Genomic DNA, 18,046 nt, shown 5'->3' with positions numbered 1-18,046 from the left:
ACATGATATTTAAAAGCTTACCCTTAAATGTAGTAGCTTCTTTTGGGGTGATGAGAATGTTTGGAACTAGATAGAAATGGTAGTCGCACAACATTGTGAATGTGCTAAATGCCACTCCATTATACACTTTACAATGGTTAAGTTTATGTTATGTAAATTTGACCTCAAATTCTTTAAGTTTCTGAAAACTTCAACCTCAATAAAAGTGTACATATTATTAGTGGATATTCATGAATACAAACATTAGGCTGTCATGCTGAACTTACCAACTGCAGTGTCACCATCTAATAAGTTGTCATCTTCAGATGTTTGAAAGTCCATAATCACACCCGCTCCATCTAAAAGTTCCTCATCACTGCTTGCACTTGTTATACTGTTGTAGCTGTTTCTATAGTAGCCTCTATGGAACAGCTGCTCAGACTCCATTTAGCTGTCTGATTACCTGTTGGGGGGAAAAAAAGGGAAAAAGTCTTAACGTTTTTCAAACATACAATAAAAATCATTCAGTTTAACATCACAAAAGGAAAGTTACGATCTATGTGCTAAAAAAATTAAATGCATTCACTGTAACAATAGTTACCTTTATTAAATATTTTGGGGTGAGGTAATAATTTTATTCTCATTACACAGCTGTAAAAAAGAATGAAGATTAGATCTTCAGGTAGATCTCCAATTGTTAAGTTGAAAAATGTAAAGTATATTTACATTTTTGCTTGTGTATGTATAGATTGTCTCAGGAGAGATTTCCAAGTAAGTTGCCCACAGGGTAGGGAACAAGACGGCTGAAGTACCAGGTTTGAAAAACAGACTGCCCCTTTTGAAGATTTTATCAGGTGTAAGTACAACCTGATTTTAAAAATAAACATATTTATTTCATTCTCCTTTCATCATTTTAATATTTAAATCTTCAGAGCCTATGGTCAAACATTAGCCACTGATAAAACAGTAACAGGCAACAAACCAAAAAAAGGTATGCTTTCATTGTTCTTACTCTCAATATTCTTAAATCTATATTACTCCTAACTAGTTTGAGTTTTAAATACATTCACTTACTCAACACCAAAATAAGAGTTCAACGTAAGTATGGGGACATTAGCAACAGACTTTTAAGCTGCATGTGTGGGACTTGAAAGATGCAGTCATAAAAGCAGTCAAACCAGTAAGCCTTGTAAAACAAGACTTATCAGATACGGCCTAGTAAGTACACACAGAAAATGACAGATGAAGACTAAAGTAAGCACAGTTCAATTCCAGTGCTGAATTCTAGTAGTGAATTCTAATACTGAAGACTTGGGAGTGTTTTAAGACAATGTCTTATACTCAGTAAATTTTCCTTCTGCAAATGGAAAAATAACCTCAAAGAGCTTTAATCACAAAAAGGTATTTATGAAGTTTTAGAAAACTAGACTATTACTGACAATAAATATCTTTTAAACAGATTATATAAATTTCCTCACTTAAAGTATCACTTTGAAAAAGGTGAAGTTTTGAGAGCTCCTTGAGAGCACGCCTCTCTCTACTCTCCATATCTGGCATAATGACCCGCACAGTGTGAGAACAACAAATGTCAAACTATTCAATTCATGATGTCAAAAAGAGAAATATATTCAGTTTTCAATTTAAAAAAATCCTGTCTCCAAGAGTATTAAACTGTTCTTAGGGGAATAACCAAAACTAGCAAATAAATTAAAAAAGAAAAATGTAAATACCTGCTGCTTTGCAACTTTATGAATGTTTTATAGTTACTGCTACCAAAGATGGCATATTATACTGAGATTTGTTAGAGTATATTAATTAAAACAAAAGGAAAGTATGAAAGTAGCTGTTCATACTAAGAAATCTGCAGTTCCATAGAGGCAAACAAATTAAATATTATGTGGCTTTTGAGAAAATAACCAAAAGGCTTTTAAAAACATAAACATTAATAGTTTAAGAATCATTTAATTTTGATGTAGCAAAGCATGTATGCTAAGACTTTGTGAAGAACACAGACACTGTGTTTTTGTTTCTTTACAGAATAGAAGGGCTTAATACATGTGATAACATTTAGTGAACTTAGCTAGAGGCTACACAGCACTGAGAAATCTCTCTAAAATCATTAAACCCTTTTATGTGTTAAGACTTCAATCAGCAAATTCCAATATATCTCCTTCATTTTATCCCTAAAAATCTCTCAAAAATCCTAAGTGGTAACAGGAAATTTTAACTATTTCTGTCAAAAAAAATTAATTTCATAACAACTTTGAGACACCTAGCTTGCAGATCATTCTTTATAACATGAGCATGCAACTCTGCTCCAAATAAACCAATTAAACTCAGACCTGCATGGGTTTCATTTCTATAAATGTGATAACTTAAGATTAAAAAAAACAAAAAACAAAAAACAAAAAAAAAAACCTATTCCACTAATTAACCCAGAAACCTATAGAGCTGTGCTGACTGATGCAGCAGCCAGCAGCTACATATAGCTGTTGAGCCATTGAAACACGGCTGGTCTAAACTGAAATGTGCTCTAAGTGTAAAATACCTACCATATTTCCAAGACTCAGTATTTAAAAAGGATGTCAAATATTTGACTAGAAATTTTATACTGATTACATGTTGAAATATTTTAGATCTACTGGGTTAAATAAAATATATTTAAAATGAATCTCACCACTTTCTTTTTACCTTTTTAATGTGGCTACTAAAAAAATTAAAAATTACCTACGTGGCTTGCATTTGCGGCACTAACACTTTTATTGAACTGCACCGCTATAAAATATTCAAATTTCTATAGCAGTGTAAAGGACGTATAACAAAAAAAATCTGAACACCAGTGTTGAATATTTTTAGGTTCTAAACCCAATTTCCAGGTTTGGGCACAAAAGGCTATTTAGACTCTAACACAGCAGCCGAAATTTTACATATTTAAACAAATAATAATGCAAAGTCACCTTTTCAGTTTTAACTGCCAAAAAAAAAATCACTTTAAAACATTGTAATAGAAGTGCAGTAGCTTGTAAATATGTTCTTACGAAATTATAAAAATTAGACATAAGCTGGGTGTGGTGGTGCATGCCTATAGTTCCAGCACTTTAGGAGGCCGAGGCAGGTGGATCGCTCCAGGTCAAGAGCTCAAGACCCACCTGGCCATGGTGGTGAACCCCATCTCTACTAAAAATAAAAAATTAGCCGGTCGTGATGGCAGCCGCCTCTAACCCCAGCTACTAAGGAGGCTGAGGCATGAAAATCACTTGAGCCAGGGAGGCGGCGGTTGCAGTGAGCTGACATTGTGCCCCTGCGCTCCAGCCTGGGCAAAAGAGTGAAACTCTGTCTCAAACAAACAACAACAATAATAATAATAATAATTAGAGATAACCTATGAAAACTGCCAGGAATAAGGCCTTGTTTACCTAATAAATTCCTATACTATCTACATGCAATTATCTTGCTTCCTTCGAATCTGGATGACACTGCAGCCAGCAGTTTTTTTTTTTCCAAAAAGTAAGTTTGATCATAATCTCTCTCCACTCCATGTTAACACCTTTCAATCATTTTCTACTACCCTTAAGAGACAAACTCTTCGATATAGCAGAAAAAGTTCTATGCAGCCCAGCCCCTGCTAGTTCCCCAGCTTCTTTTAATAATAGCCATTCTGACTGGTGTGGGATGGTGTCTCATTGTGGTTTTGATTTTCATTTCTCTAATGATTAGTGATGTTGAGCATTTTTTCATATACTTGTTGGCCAGTTGTGTATCTTACTTTGAGAAGTATGTACTTCCTGGAGTACTCTAGACTCACTGATCTTCTTTCAGTCTCTCAGCCCTACCAAGCTCTTTCCTGACTCCTACCCTAAGGCCTTTGTTGCTCCCTCTGCCTGGATCACACCCTCTCCTCTTCACCAACTTACTCTCTCAATATTTTGTTGAAGATTTTTACATCTATGTTCATCAGGGATATTGACCTGTAGTTTCCCTTTTTTGTTGTGTCTTTGCCAGGTTTGGTATCAGGGTGAAGCTGGAATGAGTTAAGGAGGAGTCCCTCCTCATTTTTTGGAGTTGTTTCAGTAGAATTGGTACCAGCTTTATTTGTACATCTGATAGAATTCAGCTATGAACACATCTGGTCCAGGGCCTTTCTGGTTGGTAGGTTTTTTTATTACCGATTCCATTTTGGAACTCGATATTGGTCTGTTCAGGATTTCAATTTCATCCTGATTTAATTTTGGGAGGTTGTTTCCAGAATTTATCCATTTCCTCTGGATTTTCTAGTTCATGTTTACAGAGGTGTTCATAATAGTCTCTGGGGATCTTTTGTATTTCCATGTGATTGGTTGTAATGTCACCTTTGTTGTTTCTCATTGTGTGGTGATTTGGATCTTCTCTCTTTCTCTTTGTTAATCTAGCTAACATCTGACAAAGGTCTAATATCCAAAATCTACAAGAAGCAAACAACTCAACAAGCAAAAAACAAACAACATCATTAAAAAGTGGGCAAGGACATGAACAGATACTTCTCAAAATAAGATATACAAGTGGCCAACAAGCATATCTAATCATTAGAGAAATGGAAATCAAAACCACAATGAGACACCATCTCACACCAGTCAGAATGGTTATTATTAAAAAGCCAAAAAACAACAGATGCTGGCAAGGCTATGGAATGCTTATACACTGTCAGTGGGAATATAAATTAGCTCAGCCCCTGTGGAAAGCAGTTTGGAGATTTATCAAAGAACTTAAAACAAAAATACCATTTGACCCAGCAATGCCATTACTGGGTATATACCCAAAAGAAAATAAATTGTTCTCCACAAAAGATAGATGTGCTTATATGTTCATCACAGTACTACTCACAATACCAAAAATATAGAATCAACCTAGGTGCTCATCAACAGTGGACCAGATAAAGAAAGTATGGTACAGGCTGGGTGTGGTGGCTCACACCTGTAATCCCAACACTTTGGGAGGCCGGAGGCAGGTGAATCACCTGAGGTCAGGAGTTCAAGACCAACCTAGCCAACATGGTGAAACCCTGTATTTACTAAAAATACAAAAATTAGCTAGGCATGATGGCAGGCACTTGTAATTCCAGCTACTCGGCAGGCTGAGACAGGAGAATTGCTTGAACCCGGAGGGCAGAGTTTGCAGTGAGCCAAGATCACGCCACTGCACTCCAACCTGGACGACAGAACAAGACTCTGTCTCAAAAAAAAAAAAAAAAAAAGAAATGAAAACAAAAGATAGTACATATATACCATGGAACACAACACAGCCATAAAAATAATAAAATCATGCCCTTTGCAGCAACAGGGATGCTGCTGGAGGCCATTATCCTAAGTGAATTAACCCAGTAACAGAAAACCAAATACTGCATGTTCTCATTTTACGTGGGAGCTAAACACTGGGTACTCACAGACATATAGATTGGCAACAATAGTCACGGAGGACTACTAGAGCGGGAAATGTAGGAAGGAAGCAAAGGCTAAAAACCTGTTGAGTACTATACCCACTTCCTGGGTAATGGGTACAACTGTACCCCAAACCTCAGCATCATGCTATATACCCATGTAATAAACCTGCACATCTAAAATCAAAGTTGAAATTATAAAAATAAAAAAGAATTAACTCTCCTCATTTTTCAGGTCTTGTATCAAGTATCCCTTTATTTAACAAACTCCTAACCAGAGCTTACTATATGCTAGGCAATATCTTAAGCCCTTTACAAATTCATTCATTTAATATTCATATTAAATATATGACAACCTTAAAGTATAAATGCTATTATTCTCCCCACTAAAAACGAGGGACTGAGGCACAAAGCATGTAAATAACTCGACCAAAGTCATGCAGTTAGTAAGGAAAGCCTCCCTGACCACTTACTATCCGGATCAAATTTTCTCATGATTAGTTCTTTTTTTTTTTTTTTTTTTTTTTTTTTTGAGACGGAGTCTTGCTCTGTCGCCCAGGCTGGAGTGCAGTGGTCGGATCTCAGCTCACTGCAAGCTCCGCCTCCCGGGTTTACGCCATTCTCCTGCCTCAGCCTCCCGAGTAGCTGGGACTACAGGCGCCCACCACCTCGCCCGGCTAGTTTTTGTATTTTTTTAGTAGAGACGGGGTTTCACCGGGTTAGCCAGGATGGTCTCGATCTCCTGACCTCGTGATCCGCCCGTCTCGGCCTCCCAAAGTGCTGGGATTACAGGCTTGAGCCACCGCGCCCGGCCGATTAGTTCTTATAGCTTTCTTTTACGGCACTTACACAGCTGAATATTAAATTTATTTCTGTGATTATTTAATATGTCTTCCATTGTAGAACACGTCATGAGGTCTGACACTCAATTTTTGCTCAACATTGCTCAACATTGGTTAGCAAAATACGTCACATTAGACCAGGCATGGTGGTTCACAGCTGTAATCCCAGCACTTTGAGAGGCCTAGGAGGGCAGATCACCTGAGGTCAGGAGTTCAAGACCAGCGTGGCCAACATGATGAAACCCTGTCTCTACTAAAAATACAAAAATTAGCTGGGTGTGGTGGCATATGCCTGTAATCCCAGCTACTCAGAAGGCTGAGGCAGAAGAATCACTTGAGCCCAGGAGGCAGAGGTTGCAGTAAGCTGAGATTGCATCACTCACTGCACTCCAGCCTGGGCAACTGAGCAAGATACACCTCAAAAAAAAAGAAAATATGTCACAATAGGTGTTTGATTTTTTTTAATTAAATTTTTATTTTGAGATAATTGTGGTTCCACATGTAGTTACAATAAATATTACAGAAAAAAAATCCTATATATCCTTTACCCAGTTTCCATTAACGGGAACATCTCACAGAACTAGAATACAATATCACAATCAAGATACCAACACTGATACAGTCAAGATACAGAATATTCCATCACCAAAAGTATCTCTCATGTTGCCCTTTTGTAGCCAACCCTCCCTAACCCCTAGTAACCCATAGTCTGTTTTCTACTTCAATAATTCTGCCATTTCAAGAATGTTATATAAATGATATGATATGGGGATTCACTCTGTTCTCAGCACCATCTTCTGGAGATTCGTCCAGGATGTTAAATGTGTCAATAGTTCCTTCCTTTTTATCATAATAGTCTATGATAACAGATGTGCCACAGTTTGTTTAACCATTCACCCACTGAAGAACATTTGGCCTGTTTCTACGTTTTGGTGACTATGAATAAAGTTGCTACAAACACACATGTACAGGTTTTCATAAAATGAACAGCCTTCATTTCTTTGGGCTAAATGTCAAAGAGTACAATAGTTGGATCATACAGTAGTCACGTATTTGGTTTTTAAAGAAACTGCCAAATTGTTTTCCAGAGTGGCTGTACCACTGTACATTTCTACCAACAATGTATGAGTTTCTTGACATCGTTGCCAGCATTTGGTGTTGTCAGTGTTTCTTATTTTAGCTATTCTGATAGATGTATGGTAGTATCTTGTTGCTTTAATTTGCATCTCCCTAATGGGCAATGATGCTGAACATTTTTTATGTTCTCGTTTGCTATATGTGTAATCCTCTTCAGTGAAATGACTATGTCTTTTGTCCATTTTCTAACTGGACTGCTTTCATACTGTTGAGTTTTAAGAGTTCTTTATATATTACAGATACTAGTTATTTGACAGTTGTGTTGTCTGCAAATATTTTCTCCCCTCTGTAGTTTATCTTTTCATCTTTTTAACAGGGTCTGTAACAGAGCAAAAATATTTAATTTTCATGAAGTTTAACTTATCAATTTTTTCCTTTAAGAAGTACTCTTTTGGTGGCAAGTCAAAGAAATATACACCTAACCCTACCTCCCCAAAATTTTCTTCTACTTTTCCCTAAAGTTTTATAGTTTAATATTTTTATATTTCAGTCTGTGATCCATTTTAATTTGTGTATGCATAGGGTATGAGACATAGGTTGAGATTCCTTTATGGGGGCGGGGGATGGGACAGTGTATGGATGTCTAACTGCCCCAGTACCAACTGCTGAAAAAGTTATCTACCTCTGTTGAGTTATTTTGTGCTTTTGACAAAAATTAGGCATATTTATGTGGATTTATTTCAGAGTTCTCTGTTCTGTCCCACCGATCTGCGCCTATATCTAAGCCCGTACCACACAGTCTTGATTGCTATAACTACATAATAAGTTTTGAAACTGGGTAGATTGATTTTTCACACTTTATTCTTCTTTTTCATTGCCTTTTCATGTAAATTTTAGAATAATCTTGTTCATATCTAAAAAAACTCTTGTTGGGTTAATTATATGAATAAATAACAAGTGCATAAGAAATAAATGGTACATGTCTTCCTCGATGTTGTAAAAGAGCAAAAATTCAACAAGATCTGAACTAAATAAATATTTGCCCCAAAAGTACTTGTCCTCCTACTTTTCCTATCTCAGTTTACAGGACCACCATTTATCTAGTATCCAAAGCTAGTTTTCGAGTCATCTATTAATTTATTTGATAATCATTTACTGTACACTTAGCATGTACTAGGCACAAAGCCAGGTGCTAGGGTAATGAATAAGATATGGTTCCTGTTCCTAAGGCAGTGAAGGTGAGGGACACAAACAAGAAGAACAGTATGGCATCATACACATCACAGGAGAGGTATATACAATGTATTTGATAAACCTGAGCGAAGTAAGCAAGCTGGATGGCAAGGAGTCTGTGAGCACTTAATAGAGGGAATGTTTTAGCAAAATACTGAAGAATTAGGATAAATTAACTGGGCTAAACTATGAGGTAAAAAGTCAATACAGTCACACACAAAAAAAGTATGTGCAACAGCACAAAAGCATCATAGTAAAACCTGCTTGGGTAGCTTATGTAAGAGGTAAAGGACTAGAGAGTAGCTACAGAGGTAGACATAGGCCAGATCATGAAGGGGAGGGGGCTCATGTGTGACACTAAGAAACTTACATACTCATCTATACACAGGGGAAACCAAGAAGAACTTTAGAGAAACTACATGATCAGACATGAATTTTAGCAAGCCAACACTAGCAGCAGTGTGAAAGACAGATAAGAAGGGTAAGAGACTGAAGGACTACAGATAGAGGGGCTGGAGATGAGACAAGACATATGAACAATTCTAAATATACGATAGGGCATAACTGAACTAAGAGTAATATGATATATATTGGTTTTCATCCATGGTTCCTGGTTTATAAGTCCCATAGCTCTCATTAAAATTTTTAAAATATTAAATTTAATTTTATATAAGTAGAGACAGGATTTCACTATGTTGGCCAGGCTGGTCTCGAACTCCTGGCCTCAGGTGATCCATGCACCTCGGCCTCCCAAAGTGATGGGATTACAGAGGTGAGCCACTGTGCCTGGCCTTACTACAGTCTTTTGTTATAATGCTGGGGCATATTAAACCTCAGAAAGCAGAATCTCTTCTCTCTTGTTGACCTTTTCCTGCCCTGCTTTACACCAAGCCAAGGCAGAACTCTAATCTTCCACAGCCTGTCTGACTGTGGGTCATAAGACGTTCACTCTAGAAGGGAGCTTGCCCCAGACCCTGAAAGAAGGAATGCGGCACAGACAGGCAGAAGAACTTGAACACACAGGCCTTGCTGGGTTTCCCCACTGGGTCTATTAGTGCTGTTAGGTCATACCGTTTTTGTCCAATCATATTTCTACACAGTTGTTGACTGTGCCTATGTAACGAAGCCTCCATAAAAACCCAAAAGGAATGGATTCAGAGAGCTTCTGAATAGCTGAACACTTGGAGGCTCCTGGAAGCTAGCGCACCAAGGGAAGGCATGGAAGCTCCATGCTCTTCCCCCTATCTCCCCCTATGCATGTGTTCATCTGTATCCTTTGAATATCCTTTATAATAAACTGGTGAGTGTTTCTCTGAGTTCTGTGAGCTGCTCTAGCACATTAATTGAACCCAAAGATTTAAGGAGTGGGAGGGGTCATGGGATCCCTGATTTATAGCCAGTGTATCAGAAGCACAGGCAAAATCAAAATAACCTGGGGCTGTGATTAGCATTGGAAGTCGGGGAAGTCTTTTGGGACCTGCCCTCAACCTGTGGTATCTGACATTACCTCTAGGTACACAGTGTTGGAACTGGGGGGCACCCAGTTGGTATCTGCTACAGAACTTGACTGGTTGGCTGCTGTGGGAAGAGAAACCCCCATGCATGTGATCACAGAAGTCTTCTGTGTTAATTGTTGCTGTGTTGAGTGACAGAATAAGAAAATACTTTGGCTGTGATTTTACCCTGCTCACTAAGACACACCAATATTGGGAAGAGAGAGTTTGAAGAAATATTTAAGAGGACCTGGTAATTAATAAGATACAGGGAATGGTAAAGAAGAATCTAAGATATCCACTAAGGTTCCAACTTGACTAACTGAAAACAGTTGGCAGAAACAAATTTCAGTCTCCTACAACTCACAGGACTCAAGACAACTCACAGGACTCAAGTTCTTTCCAACTTTAGGATTATACATCGAGGCTTTAGTTTCTATTCCAGGTCAGACCATAAAGAAGGTTACCTCCATTACACTGACCTGAGCCCCAAAACTGCAAACACTAAGCAATATACCACCAGAATTTGGGGAGGGGAGCAAAAATAGGAAAACCATGGAAATGAGTGGTGAAAGGATCCACAGCCTGAGACATGCACACTAATTTTTCATGGTTCCCAACAAAGTTTTGTCTCTCCCATAAAGGAGACCGACTGGGTACGGTTGAGGACCACATCTAAGTCCCAAAGGTGTGTCAGTCAACTCTCTGTTAAGCTAAAGAGAAAAGTAGATATAAACTGGGTGAAAGAAGAAAAAGATTGTCAAAGTCAGCAACTAGAGAGATGGAACAAAAGTCTCAAGAGCAACGATGGCAGAGAGGTGAATATCTGAGCTAGCCATTTGTGCGCAAGGAGCATTTTCATATAAATATTGTAAAAACTGTGCTAAGTACTAGTCACAGATTAAAATGTAAAAAGGGGCCAGGCACAGTGGCTCACGCCTGTAATCTCAGCATTTTGGGAGGCCGAAGTGGACAGATCACCTGGGTCAGGAGTTCAAGACCAGTCTGGCCAACATGGTGAAACCCCGTCTCTAATAAAAGTACAAAAATTAGCCAGGCGTGGTAGCGGGTGCCTGTAATCCCAGCTACTCAGGAGGCTGAGGCAGAAGAATAGCTTGAACCTGGAAGACAGAGGTTGCAGTGAGCCGAGATCGTGCTACTGCCCTCCAGCCTGGGTGACAAGAGCAAGACTCCGTCTCAAAGAAAAGAAAAAAGAAATGTGAAAAGGAATTTCAAGATAACTTATTCATTTACTAACATTTATAGAACAGCTAACAATGTACCAGAAATTATAATAAATACGAAAACAGTTTTTATTGTATTAATGCTATTATATTTGTATAGGCCCTACAGCTTTCAGTAGATTTCAGCATAAATTACATTATACATTTTCCTCAAGAGGGATACTGTAATAGCTTTCTAAATATTAGTATATATTCCAGCCCAGTGCAGTGGCTCAAGCCTGTAATCCCAACACTTTGGGATGCCGAGGTGGGCAGATCACTTGAGGTCAGGAGTTCGAGACCAGTCTGGCCAACAGGGTGAAACCCTGTCTCTACTAAAAATACAAAAATGGGCCGGGCATAGTGGCTCATGCCTGTAATCCCAGCACTTTGGGAGGCTGAGGCGAGTGGATCACCTGAGGTCAGGAGTTCAATACCAGCCTGGCCAACATGGTAAAACCTTGTCTCTGCTAAGACAAAAATTAGCCAGGAGTGGTGACACGCGCCTGTAATCCCAGCTACTCCAGAGACTGAGGCATGAGTATCGCATGAACCCAGGAGGCAGAGGTTGCAGTGAGCAGAGATTGCACCACTACACTTCAGCTGGGGTAACAGAGCAAGACTCTATCTCAAAAAAGAAGTCACTACTATACCACAGGATTTAGTGTGGTCTACGGATTATATTAGCACTGGGCAAGGTTCAATTTAAATCAAGTTCTCAAAACACCCAAAGTAAAATCAACATACCTAATTCTTGCTATACTGACCTAATTTTAAACTGATTTTATAAGAATACTTTTTCTTTCTTCTAATACAGTGATGCATCTTCTGCATTTATGGTAGATATTAGAGATATCTGAAAGGATCTATGATATATTAGGGTCACCGATTTCTATCAGAAAAGTAGGTAAAATTGTGAGTATTATCTCATTTTGGTAATATAAACAATTTAAAAATGTAAAAATTGTGTTTTATGTAGAGATATGTTTGAGCAAATCATTAAACCCACCTACTTCCATGAACCATATGAAGTATCACAATAAAAGACACATAACACAATAAGACTTATTTTTTAAAAAGAAGGGCAAAAGAGCAAGATTAGACGGAGAAAAGGCTGAAGGTGTTTAATTAGACCCACAGGGTTATAAAAACAGAAGGAATTTATTTTAATACAAATTATCAACACATACAAGAAATGACAATAATAAAACTAATTTCTCTCAAAATAATATTACTTGATAGTTTATCCTTACTGTTCATTCAATTACCTGCATGTCCAAATTGTTGTGCCTTTTCTTCAAAACTGCAATAAATGAATAATTTGCTGAAGGAAATAGCTCTCTGAAGAAAATATCTTAGACTTACAAAATCTTTTAGTGTCATTCAAAAGTTAAATGCTGCTATTCACAATAGCCAAGATATGGAAACAACCTAAGTGTCCATCAAGGGATGAATGGATAAAGAAAACGTGGTATATATACAGGATGGAATGCTATACAGCCTTTAAAAGGAAGAAAATTATGTCATCTTCAAAAACCTGGATTAACCTGGAGTACATTATGCTAAGTGAAATAAACAAGACACACACACAAAAAAACAAATACTGCATGATCTCACATATGTGTAAAACCAAAAAAAAAAGTCAAACTCAGGGAGGCAGAGAGCAGAATAGTGGTCTACAGAGGTTAGGGAGAGGGGGGAAATAGGAAAGGAGACAGGTTAGTCAAAGGATACAAAGTTTCAGTTAGAGGAATAAATTTTAGAGATCTATAGCACAGCACGGTGACTATAATTAATAATAAAGTACTATATACCTCAAAATTGCTAAAAGTTAATTTTAAACGTTCTCACCACAAACAAATTGCAAGTAGGTGATATGATGGATATGTTAATTTGCTTGATTTAGCCTTTCTACAATATATACATTTATCAAAACATCACATTGAACGTCATAAATATATACAATTATTACTTGTCAATTAAAAATAAATAAAAACAGACAAAAAAAAAACAAATTCCTCAGGGGCAGTGAGTATAAATGCTAGAGGATTTCAAAAAGACAAAGGAATAAACACACATACAAATATAACGCTCAGATTATAACAAGGAAGAAAGATAAAATAATAAACCAATAAAAAGTTTCTGTGGAAGACAGAAACTTTGAAAACTAAATAGTCTTCATGATTTAAAAGATGGAAACTGTTCAATTATTTCCCACAAGAAATAGCAAGAAATATATTCATTTAACTTGGCTCCAAAGTTGCAGATCAAATCTCTGGATTTCAACAACAAAAATGAGGCAGTGGGGTTCAATCTCCATTTTAAACTTCACTAAAGATTTACCTTTAAGAACCAAAATGAATCACAGCTACAATGTTTATGTACAGATGTGAATGTGCATATTTAAAAAATTAAAATGTTTATTAGAGTAGTAAGGCTATGAGTATTCCTTTTAAAAACACTTTCCCACACACTCTGTAATTTTACACTGCTCCTATAATTGAACCTACAAGCCATGTCTCTCCTTGTTTTCCTCTAGCATTTTGACTATTCTAAACCACAGTATTGTGCAGCAGAGAGCAGGAGCTCTGAAATCATACTCCCAGGCTTCAGTCTCAGTTCTGACAGTTACTGTTGGGCAAGTTAGTTACATTTTCTGTGCCTCAGTTTCCACGAATGTAAAACGGGATTAGTGAAAGTACCTACTTCGTGGGGTTGGTGTGAAAATTGAGATAACTCACAAAAATTACTTGGAAAAGAGCCTGAAAACATAGAATGCATTCAATAAATATTAACACTTATTACAAAATATTATACATTTTAGATCCCTGCTGACAAGTTTGACTACCAAACTAAGTTGGAAGTCCTTAGCAGTGATAGCGGCCAAACCCCACAGGATACTGCTTTGATATAGGACCCACCACAGAGATCAAATCTGACTTCCCGAGCCGTCTGAAAATTATGACCAACATGGTGTGACCCACATGTCACAACAGGAAATGGATAGCCTAGCACTAACATGACCTGGAAAATAGCCAATTTACTAACACAAACCCATAACCAACAAATCTGTCCCCCTGAAACACATCTATCCAAAAGTAGTTTATTTACATTCTTAATGAGCTATGCATGACTGATAACACATGCTAAAGCACAATTTTCAAGTAAAAATGTAGGTTCTATACATTCATATTGACTTCTTAAAATATTTTGACTCATCATTCAAGCAAAGCAGCAAAGTTTTCGAGGTGCTGAGGGCAGCAAGGGGTGGGAAGGGTATGCAGTCTGTGATGAATTCTGCCAACACTGGCAGTCTGTATTAACCAGAGGCCACATACGCATATTCAAGTTGAGAAAATATCTGTAGGTCACACACATGGTTTTTAAAGCTATATTTTAGAACAAGACACTGAGTAGCAGCAGCACCTTTTAAGATGAAAGTCAACAATATATACACAAGTACTTTAATTCCCATACGTACTCTTGAACTGAACAAATACTATTTTGTAGTGACTCACAAAGGCACGTAGAATTGACCGATAGTTATCTCCATACCGACCTCATAAAAAAAAAAAATTCTAAATTAACTCTTTAAAGATGAAAGTAAAAGCAATTCTGGAAAGATTCAACAATTATACAAGTCACAATGATGCTGCAGTAACTGAACTGCATAGCTCAAAAAGTTTACGTTTGTAGAACTGAACTTCTGAATTACGTATCTATGTAAAAGGTATGGTCACTGTTGATTCAATGCCATGAACAGAAATTTCTTTCCAAAGGAAACAGAAATCTGTTTCTAATATGCACAATACGTATGTAATTATCTTCTATGTGCTCCGCAGTTTTAAAATGCCATACAAATAAAGCATACCACATGCAAAGCTAATTTCTGAGATTCTAAGGCAGTTTCTGGTCAAGTTTAAGATCAAACCACAAATATATATACACAAAAAATATTTTACATAAACATATATCTAAAGACAGAAAAATGAATATTATTTTTAAATTGGGGAAAATTAGGCGAAAGTTAAACCCACTCCTCTAAGTTTAAAGTTAATCTTCTCCTGGAACCCACTTCCATTCTATTCAGAGGTCCTTCGACGGTTCCTGAAGCAGATGTGTGAAATTTTAAAGAATGTCTGAGGGTATACACCTAATCAGGATGGGTTTGCATCCCAATTCATGATGTACCTTTCAACATTATGTAGGTACATTATAAGAGAAACCAAGATGAGGGCTGTGGCCTCATAGTTGACCCAAAATCTGTGAACAGGAGAGCTGACGAATCTTCGCTCATACAATGCAACTCACCTCGCAGTTCAGAGACATAGCAAAATCGGTGGCTGTTTTTTGCGCTGCCTTTGGATTCTGCATCTGTTTCAAACCTAAAACCTAGCTACCCTGGGAGCTCCACCGAAGAAAACCTGACACAACGAAAACTATCGCGATTTAAAAGATACCTGACGTTTTCTACTGCAGAGGTTACGGAAATTTTGCCAGTTCGGACTTTTATTGTCCTCCTTCAAACACGGGAGCAACATGAAGTTAAATCCTCTCGCTCTGGAGATCCCTAGAGTCAACCTGCTTCTGCCCAAAATTAAAAATAAAAATCTTCAACCTCACTTCCCCTTAAGACTAAAACTGAATCCATGCTCTAACTCGGGAGTAAAGTAGGACGGCTTTCAACCCACCACACCCTTCTTGCTCATTATTCCGGGTCGAGGGCGAACTAGAACACTGGGAAAGGGTCTGCAGGTTCCGGACCGGACCGGCCCTGACCCACGGAAGGGGAAGAGAAACGCCAAGAGTCAGGAGCCCGACAGGTACGTCCCCAGCGTCGACGCGTGACGTCACTACGTTGACGTGAACGGCCGTTCAGCGACGGCCGTCCCAACACCTCCTCCTCCGACCACTCGCTGAGCCGCGTCGGCGCCTATTGGGCGGCGTGGGAATGGTGGGCGGGCCGAGGCTGGGTCTGGAGGAGGAGGAGCCGAGCGAGCTCCCTGGCTCTGAGGGCCGCCGGGGCTGTGAAGCTTTTCATTAGCGATTAGCTCACGTCACTCACGCATTCCTTTTTGCCCTGCCGCTGACCTCGCGCGAGGCGGCCAGCTTGTGGGAGACGTTTTCGTGAGGCAACAGGCGCTGACCGTTCCCAGCGTCACGCGGAGTTCGGATCCACTCCAGCGAGAGACCACAGCGTCCGGGAGCAGCTTGTGAAACTCTGGCAGGCGTCAGCCTTGAAATTAAAAAGTAGTGATAGCTGTCGACGAGCACAGGTTCCTAAAACTTAGATCGAAGAGAAGTACCAGCCTTCGGAAATAAACCAGGACCAAAAGCCCCCTGTGCTTATAGGTGACGTGCGGGCCAGGAGTGCGGTGGTGTCACCTCGCCTTGTATGTCATCGCCGGGTGTGTGCCTAACATACATACAAAAAGGATAACTCGAATTTAGCTATCACGCATTTTCAAAATACTGCTTGGAAATTAAATGTTTGAAGAAAAGATATAATCTGGGGTTTCTACACGGTCTGAATTGGTTTCATTTCCGTTTAGCAACTTTTATTGAGCTCCCAGCGTGGGTCATAGAATTCAGTAAACCTGATCCCGTGTTCAAGGAGCTATATTCCGATGCAGGGGCAGGGCGATGCAGTGGAAGAATGGTGGCCACAGCAGTAGCATGCTAATAGCCTGGTGAGCAGATACAGGTTTTGCATTTCTTTGGCGAGATCACTTTTGAGTGTTACCACTGGGTGGCAGAATTAAGACCCGTGAACGTTTAATATCTCCTGTGTATTTAGTATGTTATGAATATATACTGATTAATGAATATTAAGTGCGTGTTGTATATTTTACGCCTCATCAATATTAAATATGACCTGGTCTCGCCAGACTTTTCTATTTTTACATATATGTGCTCCACTGACTGTTTTGCAGGCTAGTAACACGTGAGTTTTGTTCTATTTCTTCTAAGGCAGAATTGAATATTCTCAAAGACAGTTCTGGGCTTCAGAGCTGGTATAGTACCCATGGTGGTGATCACAGTGCAGTCAAGCTTCTTAGGACCTCTTGCATTACTTTTATCAAGGTAGAGTGTGTAGAACTATGGAAATATCCAAGCACGATTTTCTCTTACCTGGGACACTGTTGACCAAGATCTTTAGATTCTTCTTAGAAAATGTGGAAAAGCAGGCAAAAATTTTTCCAAACTAAGTGGAATTTTTCAAAAGACATTTACTCACTGTGGTTACATAGATAATTTTGGAAAGGCACGTGGATTTTGAGAATGTAGACAGTAGTTGTGGTCTCTTAGTCAATCTTACCTGCTTTCTATAAGGATGAAAAGTTCTTTTTTGGTAGTGTCTTAGTTTCTTAATGGAGGATTCTTCCAAGGATCTCTCTTAACTGTGCAAGAACAAGTCTATTTGTATGTTTGGCTTTTTGTAATATTGTTCCTATTATGCACTACCTTGTTCTTTTATAAGAACTTATTTTAAAGTCATGGTTTCTGGCATACATAATCATCACACCAGTAGTTCTCAATCTTCACTTTGCATCAGGGCCATCTAGGGAGCTTCAGAAAAATATCCTTGCTTAGGCTCCATTCCCAGAAATCCTGTCTTAATTGTTCCAATGTTGGACCTAAGCATTCCTGTGTTTAATTCTTTCCAGTTGATCTGAGGGGCTCAGTCAGAAACACTGAGTTACATATGGAGCAATATATTTAAACAATGTGGTATGTGATTGCTTGGTGATAAAATAGATTGCATCTGGGAAAAAACGTTCTCTG

General features: G+C 38.5%; 1 protein-coding gene across 2 annotated transcripts in view; it reads right to left on the bottom strand.

The window, feature by feature from the left end:
• The window catches only part of CLCN3 (chloride voltage-gated channel 3), a 102,432-nt gene extending 86,345 nt beyond the window's left edge, over window positions 1-16,087 (bottom strand). For both annotated transcript variants that reach the window (XM_008000246.3, XM_008000244.3), the window contains exons 1-2: window positions 15,572-16,087; window positions 267-442 (exon numbers count right to left, since the gene is read on the bottom strand). In XM_008000246.3, the coding sequence (XP_007998437.3) occupies window positions 267-426 (160 nt within the window). In that variant the 5' untranslated portion in view covers window positions 427-442; window positions 15,572-16,087. The remainder of the gene's footprint in view (window positions 1-266; window positions 443-15,571) is intronic.
• Window positions 16,088-18,046: the final 1,959 nt, after the last annotated feature.

The sequence above is a fragment of the Chlorocebus sabaeus genome, chromosome 7 (genome assembly GCF_047675955.1).
Source record: "Chlorocebus sabaeus isolate Y175 chromosome 7, mChlSab1.0.hap1, whole genome shotgun sequence".
In the NCBI taxonomy this organism is placed as follows: Eukaryota; Metazoa; Chordata; class Mammalia; order Primates; family Cercopithecidae; genus Chlorocebus; species Chlorocebus sabaeus.
Note: the sequence above shows the minus strand (reverse complement) of the source record. Positions and strands in the feature narration are given on the sequence as shown.